The sequence below is a fragment of the Microtus pennsylvanicus genome, chromosome 8, assembly GCF_037038515.1.
Source record: "Microtus pennsylvanicus isolate mMicPen1 chromosome 8, mMicPen1.hap1, whole genome shotgun sequence".
Taxonomy (NCBI): Eukaryota; Metazoa; Chordata; class Mammalia; order Rodentia; family Cricetidae; genus Microtus; species Microtus pennsylvanicus.
The window spans coordinates 110,957,970-110,980,790 of NC_134586.1; the positions used below are offsets into that span (position 1 = coordinate 110,957,970).

The 22,821-nt window shown below is 41.4% G+C and overlaps 1 protein-coding gene across 1 annotated transcript in view; it reads left to right on the plus strand.

Moving 5' to 3' along the window:
• Fshr (follicle stimulating hormone receptor) overlaps positions 1 to 22,821 on the plus strand; it is a 183,447-nt gene that overhangs the window by 142,535 nt on the left and 18,091 nt on the right. Inside the window, exons 5-6 of the mRNA XM_075981893.1 lie at positions 18,824 to 18,895; positions 20,912 to 20,989. Of these exons, the coding sequence (XP_075838008.1) occupies positions 18,824 to 18,895; positions 20,912 to 20,989 (150 nt within the window). The remainder of the gene's footprint in view (positions 1 to 18,823; positions 18,896 to 20,911; positions 20,990 to 22,821) is intronic.

Genomic DNA, 22,821 nt, shown 5'->3' on the forward strand with positions numbered 1-22,821 from the left:
CCCTGAACCAGATGTGTCATGGAATGACACATTGGAGTAGGACAATCACATGCTTTAGAAAGGCAGAAGAGAAAAGAGTGGAAGAAATATCCCGTGTGACAAATAAATACATGCAATATGCAAAGATCACAGCTAGGGAGAAACTGAACCCCGTGGGGAAAAAAAATTACTCATTGAGGGAATGTGACTAGATTTTGTTGTATGTGGCTAAGTAAAATGGGAGGGGAACTGAGGCAGGAGCCCTAATAAAGTAGGAAACATAAGCTATTGAAGACTATTGAGCAGCAGGTGGGCAAGAAGGTAGTGATTGGATTGTAGAATATTCCATAGTGAACTGTACTCAAAAGAAGTCTGCTAAGGAACAATAGCCATAAGACAGAGCGAGAGTAACGGTGACAAAGGTGAAAGTGAATGAAAATCACAGTAGTCTGTTATTTACCTTTGTGCCACACAGGGGAACACATATTGAGATTATTTGGTGTACTCGCTTCATTACCCTGGCCTCCCACACAGCCATGTGATAGATGAGACTCATCAAGAACCTAGGCATCTTACATGGACTGGGATTATTAAGATGAAATTATTAGCTATCTTCTGGGATGTCAGCATTGCATCTCAGAATGTTGCCATGACTACCAAGATGCTTGGACACAATGAAGACTACAGAATTGCTTATTTTATCAGTAACCTGTCTTCTGAAGCTGACTCTGCTCTAACGTTGTCAACTCTAGGATAACACAGCTGTTAGAGAGGAGATTTCCATCTGAGTATGACTGCTCCCCGAGGCAAGGAGCCCTTGTCTTGTGTTTGCAAATTTGACAATATTTTTATGTTGCTAACCTTTCCTCCCTGTTCAGAAAGCATTCTTCAGCAGGGGCTCAAATCCTTTCCATCAGAGAGGAAATCAATTGATCCAACAATTCCTTGTATTCTTCAGGTCTTGTATTCTTCCCAGAGTAGGTAGCATTTTCTGTGTTTGTTTCTGCTGTATGTGTTTAGTGGTAGTGTGTGAGTGCATATGTGTGTACATGGGTGTGAATTCACATGTGAGTGTGGAAACCAGAGGTCACTGTCTAACATCTTCCTTGATGTTCTCCAATTTGTTTTTTGAGACACAGTCTCTCAACCCAGAGTCACCAATTTGGCTAGACTGCCCAGTGATCTCTGTGCTTCAACTACCTACCTTACTACACACACACACACACACACACACACACACACACACACACACACCTGCATATTCTGTGATTCTGTGTAATGTAATTTGCTCTGAAAAATTCTTAAAGTCAGGTATGTCTGCCTGTCACTAAGTCTGAAGTAAGACTGGCCTCTCTCTCCTCACTAAAAATCAGATACAAGAAAGAACAAGTCCAGAGAAGGACTCAGTGATCACAGGTCTCAAGTTAGCAGAGGAGAGCTTAGCCCTCCCTTTCTTCCTCATTACAAATGTCGTCTTCCCCACCCCACCCCAGGGAGTGATGCATTAACCCATCCAAGTTTCTCCATCTGAAAAACAAAATTAGCAAAACAAACTTCAAAAGACTGGCCAGGGGAGAAAAGGCCTCGAACTCCTCTATGATAGCTTTCAGCTTGATTACACAGACCAGTAAGCTTTACAGTTTGGGGCTCTCAACGTTACACCTGTCCTCAACCCAGAAGGGCAGAATGCATCTGTAAGACAATGAAACCAACAACATGACAGACCCCTTCACTTCCAAATGAATCTCATTTCCCTGGACGATAAATGCCACAGTCCTGGTGGTACAGTGAGAGACTCCAGCCAGCTGAAGCCCAGTTCCCGTGCTAAAGGGCAACCATAGGATGAATTCCTGCTATGTTGGTCCCTCACAAATAAACAAAACTACCTCATCAAAGCCCTGAGAGTCACTGGCTATGGGGACAGGTTTTTGGAGGCAGATAGCACCCAGAAACCATTGGAGATGGCCTGATATGGCCTGCCTCAGACTCAGACAGACCCAGAGACACCTTGGACAATAGAATATAGAAGGGCAGTAGCAAAGCTCACACCAGAGGACATAGAAAGTATTGCGTCTCACTCCAGTTTCAGCAGTGACTTTATAGATACCTTCAGGCTTGCAGTTATCCCTGGGAGAAGACACACAATAGCGCCACTATCTTCCTAAGAATTGGCCAGAGGATACTATGGGCAGCAAAAGTAGACAAGACACGGAATAAAGGCACAGAGTCGGACAAGTGGATTCCTTTCCTCCTGCTTTCTCTCCCTTCCTCCTTGCCTTCCTGTCTTTCTCCTTTTATTCCTGTTTTTCCAGGATGGGAACAGTTTCCTTTAGCACCAAATCTCCAATGCATAAGAATTAAAGTCCCCAGTGCATTGTAGCAGAGAGGGAAGGACAGGAGGAGGAAGAAAGAAGGAAAGGGAGAAGGGTCATTTCTGTCTTAGAGCAGCCTCCTGTGATGCAGACTTACTGGTTAGGCTCTTGCCTCTTTCTTAGCGTTTGTCAGGGGAGATCTATGTTTTCTCCTTGCTTCCAAATATTCACTCCTGTCATCCACATTAACATTCAGAGCATGTTAGGCTCCTACAACAAAAGTGTTCTAGCCAAGGGTCCCAAGCCCCTGGCTTTACCTGGGAAGGTTGATCTCCTCCATGAGGGCATGACTGTACGAGGAATGCATCCTTTGGCTGCATAGATAGCAGAATCGGTTGGCTCATGAATGAAGAGCAATGAACTGTTAGATGACGCCTGCCCTGTTGTACCCACACCCTAACTGGAGCAAGCACTAGATGATGTCCCAGACATCTCTTAGTCTGCATGGAACCAAGATCAGCACACAGTAGGCTTTTAACAGGAGTGCGGGCCTGGCTTTCCATTTGCGTGTGAGAGAGGAACAGCTGTTGTTTTTCGGGAAATATCTCCGGGCTCTGCAGAGTGTGAACACCAAAGTGACAAACGCTCTAAGGACAGTTTTCATCTTCAGCAGACATTGCATAAATGCTCCAGTGCAATTCAATCACAAACTCACCCACGGTGAGCAAGCTGCAGATAATGCCTACTTTGGGAGGCGCTGAGCTCTTCCCTCACCTAGTTGGGATGCAGAGATGTGCGGAGAGCAGATGTTTGGTGGGCCTATGAGAGGGATTCTTGGCAACCTCCTTATAAGTTTCACTCTCCACCATCCCCCTGGCAAGGGTCTGACCACACAGATTCACTCACCAGACCGTAAGAAAAAACCCTGACAGAAGTATCCAAGTGCCAGGTTCCAGCCCTGGCTTTACTTATGAAGACAGAAACCCCTCTCTGGATCTCAAGAGGAGTGGGAAGAAGGAGCTGGGGTGGGGTGAGGGATCTCAATGATTAAAGTGCTTGCAGCATGAGCAAAACGAGCAGAGTGTGGGTCTCCAGAAGCTCCTGCACTAGTTCCCTTTCTCTGGCTGATAAAACACTCAAAGGGGAGAAACTTAGGGGAAAGGAGCTCACGGTTCCAGGTCACAGCCCACAGTTGCAGGGAGGTCAAGCCTGAAATCTCAAACAGCTTCTCACATCACATGCAGTCAAGAGCAGAGGTAAAGGAAAGCATACATGTTCACTCGCTTACTTGTTTTCTGCTCAATTTATCCACCGTGGTACAGTTCAAGAATGCCTAGGGAATCGTGTCCCCCATACTGGGCTGAATCTTCCCACATCAATTAACTCAATTTAAGCCATCACCCAGACAGACAGTGTATGACAATCCTGGCCATATCACCAAACTTCAGGTCTCCTTAAGAGAACCCATCCCAGAAGAAGAAGGGGGAAAGCAACTAAAGAAAATTCCCCACATCAACCCCAGGCCTCTGCAGGTGCACATTTGCACGAGCATGCTTATGCTTATGTGAGCACACATACACATACATGTATCTTCATACACAGTGTATCTACACCATGCCTGCATACATAGCAAATGAAGACAACAGAGAAGAGACAGCTGGAGAGAAGTGTAGCTGTCTCATCTCCTACAAAAGGCGCGGGTCCCCAGTGTGGGGGACAGGAATCCGACTTTAAGAAGCACTTTCCCTTTCACTCCTTTGCTTACCAAAGTCCTGTGGACTGACTATTTAGTGACACATCTATGTCATAGATAGAAGCCTGAGGTTTTGAGACACTGAACTGAACAGGGTCAAAATTTAGACGACAAAACTGTTTGGGAGTAGGAGGCCCAAGAAAATTTTTATTGAGCATGACAGATTCTGGAATGGACATTTTCTTCACACATGTTGTCTTGTCCTTGATCGTCCCAAAACAGTAGGTAAGATACCTTTTCCAATCCATATGATGGATAGGAAGAAGAACCGAAGCCGTCAATATGTGATTCGCAGTCAGTCCATCCCAGAATCAGAGAAGTGTTCAAAACAGAGGAAGTTGGTGTAAGTCTGCCCAGTGTTCAGAGCACACTGACACCTTAATAATGTGTTTACCATTTGGAATTTGTGATCATCCACCCGAGCAAAGTTGAAGTGCACTGAAGAAATAGCGTCCTAAATAATTTATCTTGGAAATGAGATGTGGGAGAGGGCATGCAAACTGTTTAAAATATTAACTGTTTTGGCGGCTCCCAAATGGGATGTAAGAGTAACTGCTTGCCACAAATTGGTCATTTGATTAAACTTACTCTCTCCTCAGCATCCAAGAAGGGCTCCAAAGGTTGGTGCTTGGCAACAGCATCAGCTGTGACTCTAATGAGGGATACTGAGGTTTCACGAGTTTCTCTGTCAACAACGTAGTGTACTGGGAAGAGTGTAATTGAGAGGGTGCCAGCCAAAAGCCTGGCTTCAGGAGGTGTCACCTGTCTACTTTCTGTCAGACAGATCACCTGGAAGTCTTTTCAGCCTGTTTCCTTATCTGTAAAATGTGGCTGATAAGAGTACCTTCTCCACAGGCTTTAGGGAAAGTGATACATTTGCCCTGGCAAGGCACAGGCTAAGATAACAGGTGGATTTTAATAATTGTTTCTTCCTGGTGCACGTGCAGAACTTCAGTTGTGTCTAAGTTTTGCCCTTCCCAGCTATAAAAATAAGAATTATAAAGAAGCTTATGTTATATGTGCTCCAAAAATAATAAGATATAGTAACTTCTGTGTTCTCTGCTCTGTGAGGACTCTTGGGACTGTGACTTGTGTAACCAGCCTTGGAGTCCACTTTCCTTTCTAGGAGTAGCATCTTGATCTATGACAACCACAGGTGGCTTCTTACACAGACCCAAATCTACATAGTGTATAAAAGTTGGCATGTGGCCTCCTACATCTCTTTTTTCAACCTAAATGGAACAAAAAGTGGCCCATCTTTGCCAGAATGGGCTGTCAAGAAAGAGAAACTCACAATTGCCTTCAGAAATGCTTCTCAAAAGATGTAGTCCAAAATCATTCTTCACTCAGCTTTCATGGTCACTGTGTGTGAGAGATGTTTCCAGAAACCTAGACTATAGTATCCCTTGTGTCATAGCAACTCTGTGATCTCAGGTTACAAGATCTGTCTTAGCCATGATGGTACCCTGTAGCATATTCTACATAAATGAGCAAGTGACATCAACAGCAAGAGCTGCAGGCACTCATCACCAGTTTCAGCTTTATTGTTTCATTATAAATAGCCCTGAAGTAGCCATCTACGGAAGTCTTGGATCTTATTTATTAAGGGATGAAATAACACACTCATGAATACAGAATGAAGTATGCCAATGCCTCTTTGTCCACCAGGGAAGGATGAGGAAAGCTCTGAAGATGTCACCTAGCCATGGCATCAGGAAGCATTCCACATCCCAGAGGGGGGTGGGGCACATGACCCTCCTCCCTCGCTTCTTAAGGGGTCACATATTCCCAGAGAAGACCACACCCATCAGGCCAACCTGCTCCATTCCATTGGTCATTAGACCAAATGGCCAAATTCCCACAACATAGGCCCACTTGTCAGGGATTGCATCTCAAGTTAGTTCTTTTGGCTTGGTTCTCCATGATTTATTTTCTTTTACTCAGATCGACACAGTCATAGATAGACTGCTGAGGTAGGGGTGAGGCTCTCTCCCAAGGCTGACAGTCTCCACAGCTGTGGATGAGTTTGCAGAGGCTCCTGACTTATCTGTCCTGATCACAGTCTCCACTAGCCAGTATCCACTAACAATGACTGTACCTGAGAATCTACCCTCTCACTAATGCAGTTCTGCTTTTCTGCACTATCAAGTTCAGATCTCCACCACGGTCTAGGAACAAACAAACCAACTGAGTGCTTCGTGTAAGAGAGCTTCATCAGCTATGCCCTCACAATAATGGTGTTTTTAGCCACTAATCTGTAGTTAAATAAATTTGTATAGATGCTTTGCTTTCTGTTAGGGCCTCCTAGGTTGAGTAGAACACACTAAACTCCAGAAAAGGAGGGTGTCTAAAGTTTCAAGAAAGAAAGCTAGCACGTGTTTTCCTGGTCATAGACATGTCTAGTGAAAGCTAAGGGATGAAGATGTCTGTAGAAAGAACAGCTCAGCCCTGCTAACCCAGCACTACCATTTGCTCACAGTTGTAGCTTTTCAGTTTTAGACGAAGGAGTCCTGTCCTCCAATGCTTCTAAAATGAACACCATCTTGATGGTTTAGAGATCATATTTCAGTTCTCTCTCACCAAGAAACCTTTCCTCATTTGAACATTTGCCAGGGGTAAGAAACCCAGAACTTATCTGTGCAAAGATAAGAGAACTTTTCTTCTCATGGGCAGCTCTCATAATAAGACTCACTTAATTTAGATTGAGAAAGTCCTGGTCCCACCTCCCGTTCAGCCTCTCCTTATGTGGCTTTGAGAAACACCATGCTCTCTCAGTCTGTCTCCTAAGGTGATACAGAGGAATAAATAGAATAATCAATGGTAAGTGCTTGGTGTGGTACCTGGCTCATAGGAAGTGTTCAATAAACATTGCCATTATTATTATGAGTCTATGCCTATTTTATATAATATCACGGCACAATCTATTGCCATTTCCACTTGGCTACTCTTCAGAATCACAGGTTGCTTTTTCCAAGCAAATACCCTACATGTTAGAATGGGTGGTCCTAATTCTGCACCATAACTTCCCCAACACAAATGTGTTCTAAAATAAGTTGATTTAATTATAAAGTAGATATGTATACAACTACAGTATCATGTGCTTTATAAATTTCCAAACTAATGAGGGTTGAAATACAGATAAATAAACTAATAAATTTCTACACTTTTGGCTTCCTTATATAGTGTTCTACATGGTACAAAGGTTGTTTGTGTGTGTGTTTGTTTGTTTTTGACTCACTACCAATACCTATACTGTAGGGAAAACAGTGTCATATCGTATCTATACTGGATCTTTTTTTTTTTTATTTATTTATTTTAACATTTTTTTTTATTTTATTTATTTATTTATTTATTTATTTATTTATTTATTTATTAAGGATTTCTGCCTCCTCCCCGCAACCGCCTCCCATTTCCCTCCCCCTCCCCCAATCAAGTCACCCTCCCTCATCTGCTCGAAGAGCAATCAGGGTTCCCTGACCTGTGGGAAGCCCAAGGACCGCCCACCTCTATCCAGGTCTCCTAAGGTGAGCCTCCAGACTGCCTAGGCTCCCCCAAAGCCAGTACGTGCAGTAGGATCAAAAACCCACTGCGATTGTTCTTGAGTTCTCAGTATTCCTCATTGTCCTCTATGTTCAGCTAGTCCGGATTTGTCCCATGTTTTTTCAGACCCAGGCCAGCTGGCCTTGGTGAGTTCCCGATACTGGATCTTAATGGCTGCAAAACCAAAACAAACCAATAAAATGAGTTGATCCAATAGAAGAGCTCTGTAACTGCAGTCCCCGGATTATCACACTTAATATTCTATCTCATACCTCTGTTATGCAGGGTGTTTTTTTGTTTGTTTGTTTTTTTGCAAAATTCAGCTAGTAAATTTTCTTTCTTAATGTCAATCAGATGTTCTTTCAAACTACCTGGGAGATGTTGCATTTTCATGCTTTTAATGAAAAGATCCCAAATCCCATGTAAAAAGTTTAAACTGGTTAGAAAAGGTATATTTTCTTATATTTAAAATATGCACCATGAGATTTTTCACATATAGTGACATACATCATTTTTTGCAGTAAAATAGCCATTTTCATACATACATACATAAATGCATACATGTTTTTCCTATAACCCCCTGTGTAGCACAGGTTATTTTCAAATGCTAATGCATTATTCATTTTTAATGTATTCCTTGCCCTTAAAGAATATTTTTAAATGTATCTAATTTGAAAATATCTGCTTTATAGTATTAATACATAATATTTATAATATGGCCACTTGTCACAACAGAAAAAGTCACACTCGAGTCACTTGGCTCTTAAAATAAGAAAATCATATAAATCATCTCTAATATCTGTCAACTCTATAATATTCTTTGATATGTTGTATTAGTTACTTTCCGTTTGTATTACAAAACACTTCCTTGGGGAGGAGTGGATCTATTTGACTTACATTTCACCACACAGTCCATTCTTAAGGGAATTCAGAGCAGAACCTGAACAAAAACTAAGACTGAGATATGGAGATGAGTTACTTAATGACTTGCTCTCTGGCCTTGTGCTCAACTTGCTTTAACAGCCTAGAACCACCTGCCCAGGAGTGGCGCCATCCCCAATGGGCTAAACATGTCCACACCAATCATTAATCAAAAAAAAAATGCCCATACATGCCCACAGGCCAATGTGATGAAACCAGTTTCTCGGTTGAGAATCCCTCCTCGCAGGTGACTCTAGTGCTGTAGTGTGTGTCAAGTAGACAAAAACAAACCAGCACACATGTAGAAATTCTAAGTGACAGTATGATATTGATCCAAAAAAAAAAAAAAAACAAGACTCAGAGACTAAACAAAATCAGGCCGGTGGAAGGGTGATTGTTGCATTAGGTACATAATAAATGATGGGGGAGAGTCTTCTGGCTTATGTTAATTTCATTGGTTAAATAAAGAGACTGCCTTGGCCCTTTAATAGGACATAAAATTAGGTAGGCGGAGTAAACAGAACAGAATGCTGGGAGAAAGAAGCTGAGTCAAGGAGTCGCCATGATTCTCCCACTCCAGACAGACACAGGTTAAGATCTTCCCTGGTAAGCCAGCTCGTGGGGCTACACAGATTATTAGAAATGGATTAGATTAATATGTAAGAGCTAGCCAATAAGAGGCTGGAACTAATGGGCCAAGCAGTGCTTAAGTGAATACAGTTTCTATGTTGTTATTTTGGGGCATAAGCTAGCCAGGCGGCCGGGTGCCTGGGATGCAGCCCCGCCACTCTTATCACAACAGAGACTAAACAAAATCAGGCAGGTGGAAGGGTGATTGTTGCATTAGGTACATAATAAGGAAGAAGAAGATAGCAGAAAGGGAGTAAAGAAAGAATCTGAGACACTGGTGTGGCCAGCTACTTGGATGTCACAGAGGTCAAGGGAATCACACGTTATCGCCCCCAGAAAGTTAGGGAAAATAGGACCTAGGACTGAGAGAAATAAGTCAGTCTTAGTGCGGCAATAGAAGAGAAGGCTGGCAGCTGGCCACAGAGGTAGCACTGTTGAGAAAGTGATGAAGTTCACTTACAAGGCAAATTTATTCCCCTGGACAAATGAAGGAAGTAAGATAACCCCTGTGGCTAAACCAGGACTTCTAGCCAGGTTATAAGGTGATAGTCAGTTCCTTGAGACAATACTACAAGTCCTGACCCAAAGCAGAAGCTCGCTATGTACCTGGAGCACTGGGTTAGAACAATCTCTAGTCACATAGAGCTAAACTCTTGGAGTACTGGCCTTGAACTAATTAAATTCCCCACGTATACTACAGAGCCTTGTTTCCGTGGAGATTAAGGCATATTTGAATTGAACATGGGAGTTAGATAGTCCCAGTTTTGAAGGTATAAAATTGGGATGGCAGAAAGTGAGACTCTACAATATTTTATGCACAGCCATTTTATAGAGAGAAGGTAGGATTCTACAAAGGTCAATCCTGCCTAGGTATAGTCTCTATCCTTGAGTCCAGGGTCCTATTCATTGTACTAAAACATCTAATACATTTTTTCCATCTGGCCCTAAGATTCTGTGATACTCAACTGGGCCAAATTTTTATTAAGTGACTCAGAAAACAGGTATCAACATCTGTGGTCACATTGATTACTGAGATACAAATTCTTCAGCTAATCAAGATTTTCAGTTAAAACTCAATGTAACATCAGAAAACTTCATAAGTACTAGCTTCTTTGCAATAGACTTGGTCCTTCTTTGCAGATTCCATCTCTGCTGGTTCACTCCCTGGCTCACATTCATTTCCAGCCCCAATTCGGTAGTTGTAAAACAGCTAACAGAATTTGCGCCATAAAAGAAAAAAAATCCCTAAAGCACTTTTTGGAATGTTCAAGCCATGACCTGAGCTCTGCCCTTTCCTCGTGTCCTGTGCTAAAAGAGAGCTAGTTCACATAGTCTCACAGTTGCTTCTTCTATATCATGCTGTATTGAGAATAATATGAAGAACTATATGATTGGTTGGCAGAAGTGAAGTCACAAATATCTTGTCATTTTTAGAGTTACTTTGTCCAGTTTGGAAGGATAAGCATTTGGTTCCATTGTAGCTTCTCGGTTACCCCCATTAGTTTGGCTTCATTAGTACTGTTGAAGGCTTGAGGTGATGAGATAGTGAAAATATGGACCTGCTCGGCTAGGAAAAACCACAAGGCTTCTTCTCCTTTTAGTGTACAGAAGGGGCTTCCTATATTTCCCATCAAACCTACACTTCTCTTTGTACTGTCAACAGTTCTTGAGATAGAGCTTCTCCCTTCCCTTTTCTACCTTCTTCTGCTTTTCATCCTCCCATACCCCTCCTCCCATGACCCATGACCAAACTGTACACATTGCTACACTTAGCTCAGACCAAGGCTCTTTACTCTCTAAACATCTGGCTGGTTGTTCTTTCTAGATGTAGTCCTATCTGGTTATTCCAGCTCACTTTGCTTTCTCCAGTCTTTTGAACATGTAAAACATTAGTGATCAATAGCACACAGTTTCATACTAGTCCGTTCCTTGAATGTTTCACCCATGTTTGTCTTAATCTGGTTCACCTTCAAATTCCCTAAAGCCAGGACATTGTCTCTGGTTTAGTCTCTGGAGCATAATGATGCTTTAGTGAGAAGATAATTCTTATACTGGTATAAGTAACAGATCCCATTAACTTAAGGGAAAAAAAAACAAGAACCCACCATTGGAGAGTAATAAAAGTATCAATGATGCAAGGGGCTTTGAGGTCACAGGGTGATCCGTTTGTGAATGGCAAGTATATTATCCTGTGGCAGTGGAGATGGGGATTATTCCCACCAAATGCAAGGACCCCACTAAGCTTATACTGAAATAAATGACAATTTTATTAATGCAGCCTAAAGATTAAGGGAAATCAGTGTAGGAAGGCAATAACACCAGATTGGGATGTGGAGCTGGCTATTGCAAGTTACTTTCTTTGAAAGACCTATTTGCAGAACTTAAATTTGCTGACATTTTACCCTTAGGCCTTTAACTGTTCCAGAAGATAAAACACAGTTGAGTGAAACAAAATAATTTGCAGCAAACAACCATTTGACCAAAACAAACCCATTAAGACACAGAGCTCCTAGCCGATTACCCACTTCCAGACTCTGCCAGACATGAATTTATTGATCAGAAGGAAAAAAATGAATTGAAAAGTAAGTGTTCATCAGAACTCCATTTCCTGCCTTATCTTGGGGTTATAGAGAATCTCAGCTACAGAGTTATAAGCAATAATCTATCCAGATAGACGGTCACTAGATCTTCTTAAGTGTCTTAAACCCAGGACTACTGGGGTAATTTTAACCACTTTCACTATGTATTTTCTTTTCTATAAAAATCAGAGATTTAAATGTGCTGCTGTGGGTGTCTGTATACTCCATACTGTGGGTATGGGGGCTCATTCTTTTGGCATTAGCTAAATGTTTTCTGTTGTGTCATCCACTTTGAAAAGCATGGTTTCTCACTTCTTCAGTTACACAAAACTCATAGCCATTTGCAGCTGCTAAAAGAATGTCAAATCTGTGTGTGTGCTATGGCTGTAAGTAGTACATAATTTCTCATTGATAACACACAGCATATCACCTTCTGAAAAGCTTGGTGGGATGCACACCTTTAATCCCAGCACTCAGTAGGCTGAGGCAGGTGGATCTCTGAGTTCAAGTCCAGACTAGTCTACAGAGAGAGTTCCAGGACAGTCAGGGGTACACAGCAAAACAAAAAACAAACCAACAAGCTTGACAAGCATCAAGTGCAGTCTGTGTTCCATCAGTGTGGTAGAAATGTTAAGTTTTCAGGGCAAACACAGATTCTGCCTTTATACCATGCACAATGGGGTTGATCAATATATGCTTGGTAATTTTTAAAATTTCTTTGCACTTCACTTGTACCTGTAGGCATGTGTATGTACTGCATACATGCCTTGTGCCTGTAGAGGCCAGAAGAAGGCATCAGCTTACCAGAAAGAGGAGTTACAGACCATGGCGTGCAGCTGTGTGGTGCTGGGAATCAAACCCAGGTCCTCTTCTGAAGTAGCAAGTGGTCTTAACCACTGAGCCATCTTTATAGGCCCTGCTTTGGAATTTTGATGAACAGCTAAAAAGAAAAATTCTAGACAAGATGAAATTGTTCAGGGAGTAAACCAAGAGACTTAATTTACTTTTTTTTTCTTTGAAGGAATATATTTTGCTTATTTTTGGATAGTTCCGCATGTGTAAACAATGAATCCTGATCATCTGCACCCTGAATTCCCCTTTCACACTGCCCCAGACACCCCCATTTCATCCTTCTCACCCTTCTGTGGCGTTTCCTGTTACAATGACTAGGTCAGTAAGTCCAGTTAGCTATTGCCTGCTGGGATGTTATTGTTCGCAGTGCGTTCACAGGCGCAGCAGCCATGTCGCAGGCAGAAGACAGCATTTCACTGCACTGCTACCTGTCCTTCAGCATTTTCTCCTCCCCCTGCCACAAGTTACCTGAGCCTTGGAGGGAAGTGAAGATGATATTGATATATCATTTAGGGCTGAGCACTTAATGGTCACTTATTTTCGGTTATTTGATCAGATCCATATCTCTGTATTGACTGCTGACCAACACAATCAGAAGTTCTCTGGTCAAGGTTGACAGTTACATATTATACCATATAGGGTATAAGCATAAATATTTAGAAGGCAATTTAACAGTATGTTCTTTAGCAAAAAAAAAAAAAACAAAAAAGTAGTAGGTCCCTCCTTGGGCTCTATGACCTCCTGAGACATGGAGTTTTGGCCAGGTTTATAGTGTTATACCTGAATTCCTTCCTGTGAAACAAAAGTGGCTACCCCTATGACCTTAGTGCCATTATTGCACATCAGTACTGTGTATGCAGGGTTACCATTGATGGATTTTCTCCACCAGTGGTCTGCACAGTATCTTCCAGATCTGTGAAAGGTAGTCAGCAGGGAAGAAGTTTTCAAGTCAAAGACTGGATTTCTCTATACCCTGCAATGAATGTAAAGTACATGGTATTTTTAGCAACAGGGTCTTACTGTCTACTTTTGGTGGACAACCAAAAGCAATGGAAATAGCCTATGTTGTTTTAGGTTCTTTGAGTCTTCCACAACCAATAACTTTTAAGAAAGTGTCACACATCTGACACTGAAATTTTCATTTAATTACCTATAACATTTAGGGGAAGCATTGTCCATACATTTTGCAAGATACCTATGTTAAGGGCCCCAATTAAGTCAGGTCTCCTCTCTGAAGAATTCCGTTTGTAACTGATTATACTGACCTGGTGAAGAATGGATGAGAGCCCTCCAGATAAAGCACATGTAGATAACGAAAGGCAAGGAGGAGCAAAGAGAAAGACACTGAGGTTGAAGGGCATTGGTGAGACAGCATGAGAGGGGCATCAGAATTGGTAGTACAGAATATGAATTTCACATTGGGTCGTATGGGAAAAAATAAACCTTTCACATCAAGGGAGCAAAGCAGTCCAGTTTATGTGTCTTAGAAGAATGTGATGCATACTGCATGGAGAAGGGATTGGAAAAGAACAAGACGAAGTATGGGGCCAAAAGAAAACTATTTAATAAAGGCAGGGAATGGTAGTACTTGCTTTAGAATGTTTTGATGGATGTAGACAGAATTACATAGAATCAAGATAAAAATCTAAGAAGGCTTTGAGATGGCCTAGCTTTTGGAAGATGAGGACTAAGCAGCCAATTTTTACAGTTTTCTCATTAATTATTGATAGATACCAATTTACTTCTTGGAAAAGAATCATGGAAGAAAGATCTGATGCTAGGAGAAATTTTCAGCTGTGACAGTGGACCATTCAAGAGGATGTGGGAAGTAAAATTTCATTCCTGGCAAACTTAGAGAGGTCAGATTGGCAGTGTAAACCTTGAACTTGCCATAATCACAGTCAGAAGCCACAGGAAGCAAAAGCTACTTATCTGGAACTATAGAAGATGATGACAAAGGTTCCAAATATTAACAGAGAAAGGAATAAAAACAACACAATCAAAAGGAGTAAAAAGGAAAAACAAATGAGTATGACATAACAGAAATGGAAGAGAGACTGGCAAAGACCACTGGATGATCCAAAAGTTCTAACAAAATATGAACTTGAACGCTCATTATATTTGGTAACTGGTGGATTGGTGAATTTGGAACCCAAAACGACTTTTTTTGGTGAAGATATGTAAGTCGAACAATCAGGTTGGAGCAGATTGGACCATATAAATGAGACAAGGGACTAAAAAAATAGTATTGCAGATAATACTTTCTGAAAGTTTTGCTGAAAAAGAAGGAATAGAAATATGACTGGACTGCACTTAAAGACAGCCATGAAGTCAGGAGAGTGAGCAACTACCTGTGAATCTATCCAGAATGTGAAATCCATTGCAAGCTGGTGTCTGTCTTAACCTAGGGTCTCCAAATGCCTGAGCAAGGACATGCATGCAAGTGGTTTATGTCTGCAAACAAACTCAGAGAAAGGATATGGATGACTAAAAGGAAAGAAATGGAAAAAGGATAAAAACTAAATCAAGAATATATTATCATGGCCAGGCTTGGTGGTATAGGTCTATGTTCCCAGATACTCAGAGGGCTAAGGTAGCTTCAAAGGCCTTTCTGGACTACAACCTAAGTTCAAAGTAAGCCTGAGCAACTTACAGACAATGCCTCAAAATAAAAAGAGAAAAACCATGCAGGGCAAAACCAAGTGATAAGGCTACTGCATAGGATTCATGAGGCCCTAAGTTGGTAAAGCCCAAGTACTATAAAGGGGTGAGGGGATGCATTCTCAAACCCTGTATTCCAAACATATGTGCTATAGTATACTACCAGACAGTCGGAGCTCAGTAATGCTACAGTCCCTTAAGATACAATGTAAAATATATTTAGAATCGTTCACAGATGAAACAGAAGAGTAGAGTGCCACACCAACCAGGAATTGTCCACTTCAGTGTTAACTCCCATGCATTTCTGGACTTGTCAAGGCCTCAGAATGGCTTAACAGAATTTCAAAAATGCCAGCCTTAAAAAGCAGCATTGAAGTCCAGGACAGAAAATGAAAGCCCATTCAGTACAGCTGAGGCAAGCATCTGCCAAATTAAATCTAACAGCAGCCTATTGCCATGGCAACTGATAGAGTAAAAGTTGAGCCAAGAGGAGGTGAAACAGCAAAGCAGTGCTTGATAGAATTCCTACCTTGCTGACCACAGTCCACACTTTCTAGTCTGGAGAGATCAACTGGCTTGTGTCTAGTTCATGTCAGAGGTGACATGTAGACTCTCATGGCTACTGGCCTCCAGACCTTCCTGCTTCTGCTTAAGACTAATTACCCCAGACAGCAGGGATACCTGACAAGCAAATTAGCCAAATTAGAGTTTTGATATAGTCCTGGTGACAGAAACAATAAATGTTGTCGAAACATCAAGCAATTAGCCCAGTATTTTATGAGCACATGCTGCATTGCAGACCTATGCGTAGAAGAAGATTGTCAGAAAATATTAACTATGGTGACCGCTGTGATGTCTCATTAGGAGAATACTGGAAGAATGCTGTGGGACGAGATCTAAAAATAGAGAGGGCTAGATCTGATATACAGGGCTGTGTGGAATTGTGGGTCTCTTAGGTTACTACAGTGCTACTGGCAGCACTGAGAAGAATCTCAGGGGTTCATGGAGAGCAACGATGAAAATTCTTTTGGTAGACACTTCCGATTTCAAATACCAGCAGAAGTTAACACTGGGTCATAAGGTGACTTTTATTTTCTTCTGTAAATGTCTCTCTATATTTTTCATATGTCTCATATTAAGCAAATGTATTACTTTGGTATGAAAAGAATATGTATAGTTTTCAGATAACCAAAGTATATAAAGCAACTAATACTCTCACACATTGCTGGTAAATATAAAATGGTATACCTGTTTTTAAAAATGGTAAACTGCTTTCTGTTTAAACAGATGCTGGCCATCTGACCCAGAAATCACACTCTACGGCATTTACCCAAGAAAAAGAAGAACCTATGTTATCTCTATCTCTATCTATCTATCTATTGATCTATCTATCTGTCTGTCTGTCCATCTGTTTATCTATCTAGGTCTCTCTCTCTCCCTCTCCTCTCCCTTACCTGACAGATATCAGTCATATACTAGCATTTAAAGAACCTTTTATGTGTGTGTGATACACTATATGAACATATGACCATTGATGCACTTAACCACATTTTTTCCACAAAACTGAAGCCTCAACTGGAAAATAGATAAGCAATGAAATCCTATCTAGTACCAAAAAGAAGGACGTACAGAAAAAAACAACATGGTTTCAAATACATCATGCTGAGTGAAAATCCAGCCAGACTCAAAAGTTATGCATTCTCTGATTCTATTTTGGAAAATGTGATCTTTTAGAAAAGACAAAAGTCATAGCCACAGAAAACTGATGACTGGCTATTGGGATCTGGAGGTTAGGAAGAGGTTAAATGTGACATGAGAATAGAGGGAACCACGGTCATGGCATTGCACTGTATCTAGGATGTGGTGGTGGCCACTTTCCTCTATGTGCTTAACCTCACTCATTGACCTCAATGCCAAAATGTTCATTTCTCCATATGGAAATCCCATAGCGTCTCACCTATGCAACCCTGGCTGGCCACGAATCACAATTCTCCTGCATCAACTTTCTAAGTACTAGGATTCCAGGCCTGTGCAATCATAGTCAGATTTTTTTTAAGGGAAATTAACGTCATAACAAATCCTCTAAAAGAGTACATGAATAATCTCTTTGGTCCAGTAAAAAGCAGATCATCCTGATTTTGTTGGAAATATTCAAAAGAAAAGCTTATCAAGGTAAGTTCTCCATCCAGTGTTAGGAACCAAGTGGAAACACAGCCTCGGAGAATCACTGTAACAATCCATAGACAGGAGTTACTGACTCTATGAACATAGATACACCGAACAAAACATCAAAATCTTGTCCAGAGCTTTGACCCTTCACAACGATGTGTATATGAATAGGGTTCTTCAGGATGAAATCAACAAAGACTAGCTGCCCTTTAGCCAAGAAACACACATTAAGAAAGTGGGAGCAGAGCTGTACTGGAAAGGCTTGGAGCATGTAACACTAGGGAAATTCTAAAACGTGGTGTGCCTGCTAGCTTTCATGGGTCTCTAGACAGCTCAAGCTACCAGTGTAGCAGCCACTTCCTCCAGAATGTCACCCAGCTTAGTAAAGGTACAGCTGGGTACCACCACCTCACCCAGCACTCGCTCTGACTCGCTTTCTACTCTGGAACACCAGCAGCACAGGGAAAGAGATACCTATCCAAAACTCGCTGGATACTCACAAATATCTCAGAAGAATGGAGGGCATTAGTAACATGCTGCTACCTTTGACCATCAGGAGATATGGATCCAGATCCCTCACTGCACACCCTTCCATCAGAGCAATAGTTCTAATGCATGTTCTGTAGATCTCCTAAATCAGGTCCTTGAAATTAAGGAAACAGCACCAGTAACAGTGGCCAACACCTTCACTCATCCTGGTGCTGACTAGCTTTCCCCTCCTCTGCTTCAGGTTCCTTGCCTCTTGTGCTCCAAACTTACAGGATCCATTACATTATTCATAGGTAGTTTTCATATTAGACTCTCAGATTCTGATTCCCAAGAAACTGAACGCTGAGAAGGATCCAGGGTATATCTGCTGTTATGAGAGGGAGGGATTTTTTTTAAACCAACTTCCCACTTGTGACAGAAGAAACTTGTCTCTGGTCAACTGCAACCACTTTCTAGGAGGGAGTCAAACTGCCACTTCTTGGGGTACTTGTACACCCTGAAGTCAAAGAATGTGGGCTCTCACCATGTAACCCCAACATAACCTCTTTGAAAGAAGAAATGCTACTTCTTCATCAAGTATGCCAAGACTGAAAACTGGGGTAACGTGGAAAATTGTGTTATCTTATTGTAAGTTACTTCTCAGTAGAGCTAGCCTATCAATGTTCAAGCAGAAAACGGTATTTAATGGCAGTAGAATATCCCCACCTTGTAATAAACAATTTTAAATATCTTTGCTCCAATGAATCAACAACTGATTCCATCCTGGTTAGATTCTTAAAACATAAAACAGATAGTAAAAGTACAATTTAGATGTACTGGAGTACTCTAAGAGGTTTTTCTGGCTGTATCTAGTTGGTATTTTGAATTTGGAAAGTCCAGGTTCTGACAGATGTTTGCTTTATGTCTCGCCAGTCTCACTTTGTCTCTCCTCTCTCTAGGTTAATTTCCAACACAGGCATTAAGCACCTGCCAGTGGTTCATAAGATTCAGTCTCTTCAAAAGGTTCTATTGTAAGTTTTGATTGATAGGCTGTCAATCTAACAAATGCCTGAGGTAATAGAGTTACAAAGAGAAAAAAGGGTATCTTCGTTCACATGTTACCTAGTTTCAGTAAATGGCTGGTTGGTGCCTGACCTTGGGTTTATTATGACCTTCTGAACCTCTAGCATCCATCGCATAGTACATCCTCCAAATACGTGGCTCTGGGTGAGCAGAGGGAGGAAGACAAATAGCAAGGTGGACTGACAATTCTCCATTTGTGTTGTCGGAGACTGCTTGTTCATTCCCAGCTGTCCTGACCCTAAATAATCACACAGAAACTAATTACAATACTGTTTGGTCTATAGCTTAAACATATTTCTAACTAGCTCTAACATCTTAAATTAACCTGTTTCTACTAATCTGTAAATCACCAAGAGGCTGTGGCCTACCGGCAGGGCTCCATCCAACATCTGTCTCCTGTACCAGATGCATGGTTTCTCCCTGATCCTCCTACTTTCAACCAGCATTCAGTTTAGTTTTTCCTGCCTAGCTCTATTCTGCCCTATCACAAGCCAAAAAATGCTTCTTTATTCATTAACCAATAAAAGAAACACATATACAGAAGGACTTCCCACACCACATTTGAATGAAGTTAGCAGGCTCTGCACCAAGTATTATCAACAAACAAGCTTAGAATAAAATCACAGTCTCTTTACTCCAAGGCTTTAGTATTAGATTCCTGCAACTCTGCATATTCCTCCATCATTTCTCCTTCCTTCTAGAGTCCCTTATTGTTCATAAAGTATTAATAACAACTGTTTTCCCTCTTCCCATGAATCCTGTAGTTTAAAAGAGGAGGAGAGAAAGCAATGTGTAGAGCTAAGACAGAGCTCAGTGGCAGAATATTTGTCTAGTAGGCATGAGTATCTGGACTTGATCCCCATCACAGAAAAAAAGAAGGAAGGAGGAAGAAGGAGGGACAGTGGGAAGGAAGAAAAAAGAAAGATAGGAAGGAAGGAAGGAAGGAAGGAAGGAAGGAAGGAAGGAAGGAAGGAAGGCAGGAAGGAAGGAAGGAAGAACTTTATTTCCAATAGTAAACTTGTAGATTCTGAGCAGATCCCAAAGGAAAAGGTCAGGATGGGTACAAGGAGTTGGGAACAGAGGATGAAGAGAATCCTCTAGACCTCTTGAGTTGTTTCCAGCTTTTAGCACTTCTACTGTTATATGTTCACCAGACCTAGGTCAGTCTGATGGAAGGATAAATAAAAAAAAAATTTTTTTAATGTGAGGAGTAAAAAAATCAGTAATAATTTTTTTATGTGACTCAAGAAAAAAAAGATGGGAAAAACAATACATAAGAAAAAGAATAATTAACTCAGTGATTGGCTTTTAAGCATGAGGGCCTGATCATGACCCCCCCCCCCCGCAACCCAAACCCCTGCTTTTTTAAAAGCCGAGCATGTACCACCATGCTTATAGTCCCAGCACTAGGGAGAAAGAGGCAGGACACAAGATTTGCTGGCTGGTTGGCCTTTTCTACTAGTCTAGTTTGAGGCCAATGGCAAATGTGTCTCAAGAAAAAGGTGGGTGCTATCTAAGGAATGACCTGAGATTGACCTCTGGCCTACACACACATACAAAGAAAGTACTAGAAGAATGAAAAAGTAGAAGCCAACACAAATAAAATGAGTAGAGAGGTTGGTCTGTAGGTAGCAGGTCAGTTTCTGTGTTCATCCTACTGGGCAGAGTCCAACTGTAGAAACAAGGCTAAAAAGGAATATTGAAGAGAACCTCAATACAGTAACATCCTCTAAGGAATTCTCCAAAGAGAATCGATTCTATGGGTGTGCAATTTCATCTGTGAGAAGAACTAACACACTGCAGATAAGCAGACTGTTTGTTGCCCAAACTTTGAGCTGTTATCCTCTGGACAGAAATTCCATCAAACTGTTATTGCAGCTGCAGATCCCTTGGTGCCAGCAAATGGAAAGGTTGCGTAGGTGGAGCCCACACAAACATCTAACTTGTCTGTTCTTTCTTCTCAGAGACATTCAAGATAACATAAACATCCACACCATTGCCAGGAATTCCTTCAGGGGACTGAGTTTTGAAAGCGTGATTCTGTAAGTAAGGGGGGAAACCCAATGGCCTGGGTCTTGATTCTTCACTTATCAGTCTCTGGCTTTCTCATAACGGCCTAGGCCTTTGTTTGTATAATAACATTGGCATTTCACTGTTTAAATCATTCTATGGCTCCTGTGTTTTCCTCACATTTTTATATTTCAGAATCGCAACATGGAGTCATGTTAATAATGCATGATTCTGTATTGTGATTCAAGTATTTAAAATTGTTCTTTGAATGATGGTCCCCATGATGCAACATCTGCTCCAAAGGACAGACTAGCTAGTGTGTCACTAAAACTGATTATTGCCTGGCAAGGCTTCTGTTGCCTGCAAAGAATGATAGGGAAGGAAGTGTACTCAGGAGATAGGACTCCTTCCTCATAATCACAGGAAGCAGCTCCCATTTGGGCCCATGCTGAGCTCACAATGACCATCATCTCTGCTCAGAATAATCACACTTGTTAATGAGCTTGAGTTAATCTGTCTGAATTCTGGGAAAGTTTTTAAATGTCCTCAGTGTCTTCAATGAATGACCTTCTAATCCTCTGTGCTAGTGGCCAGCATGGCAGTCCACCTGCTCCTCAGGATAGCCAGAAAACAAGGTGTTGTGAACCTTCCAAATGTCCACAGGATCCTTGCAACAGGACAGTGACATCTAGAGAATCACTGATTGTGATTATACTTGGAAGAAAAAAAGCTCATCGTCCTGTTTTACAAATTGTTATGAGCTCATTTTATAACATGATTTCTCATAGCTTTGTTTTGGAGTAGACTCACTGTGTGCAGTTTCTCCTCTCTTCACCGCTTGGTTTAGAAGCACTGTGGGATTCCTCAAAGCTCAGCAACACACTTTTCAAAACGGGATGCTTTTCTCTTGAGAGTCAACACTTTTCAGACATGTCTCTGGAAGATAAATTCACACTTGTGAGAACAGCATCTATTTTCTTACGTTGTCTGCTTGTTAATCCATAGATAATAGAGTCGGAAGACTCCTACTGCACACAGCTGTAAGTCTCCAGTTGTGCTTCATCCAGATACTTGTAATACAGAGATGCTTTCTCCTAAGAGAGCCATCCAGTGCACTCGAGGAAAATGTAAGAAAACGGTGCTGAGCACTGGCAAGCTCTACCTCATACATCTTCAAAACTTTGGAACTCTTTTCTAATGACAAATGTACATATTTATTTTTTCCTAAACATCCTAAGATTTCAGGCCCTTGGTAACTGATTCAAAAAACTGAGCAATAAAAGCACATTTTGTAGGGCCTTTGAGCCCTTTCTCACCCACCTGTGTCACAAAGAGCAGAGGGGCTACTGGGTAAAGTACCTAATGAATGGCCTAATTCAGGAGATGAGAGGTGAGGTTATAATTGGGACCACGGTTCCCAGCATTCTCCGGTCCCAATTCTCTCGAAAGGATTGTGTCTTTCATGTTTTCTCTCTTCCTTAACTAGCTCCCATCTATTTTGTCCATCCTTCATGAGTTTTAATGGGCAAGGCTTCCTGTTTTCAAGAGAAGTCTCCCTTGAGTGTCCATATCATTTGACTCTAGGGATGACACAGGATCTAAGAAACCCTGAGGGATTTTTCTTCAGCAGGATAACTTCACAGAGGGCTGTCATTCTCATCATCATCCTAACATCATCATTATCACCAGATTTTAAAGTGGGCACTCCCTATTTTAGATTTGGAACCAGGCCTAATGTCACAGGCCTATATTCCCAGCTACTTAGGAGGCTAAAACAGGAAGCTTGTAAATTCAAGCCTGCCTGGATTGTAGGATGAGATCAAGGCTAGCATAAACAATTTATCTAAAATTTCAAATATATGTA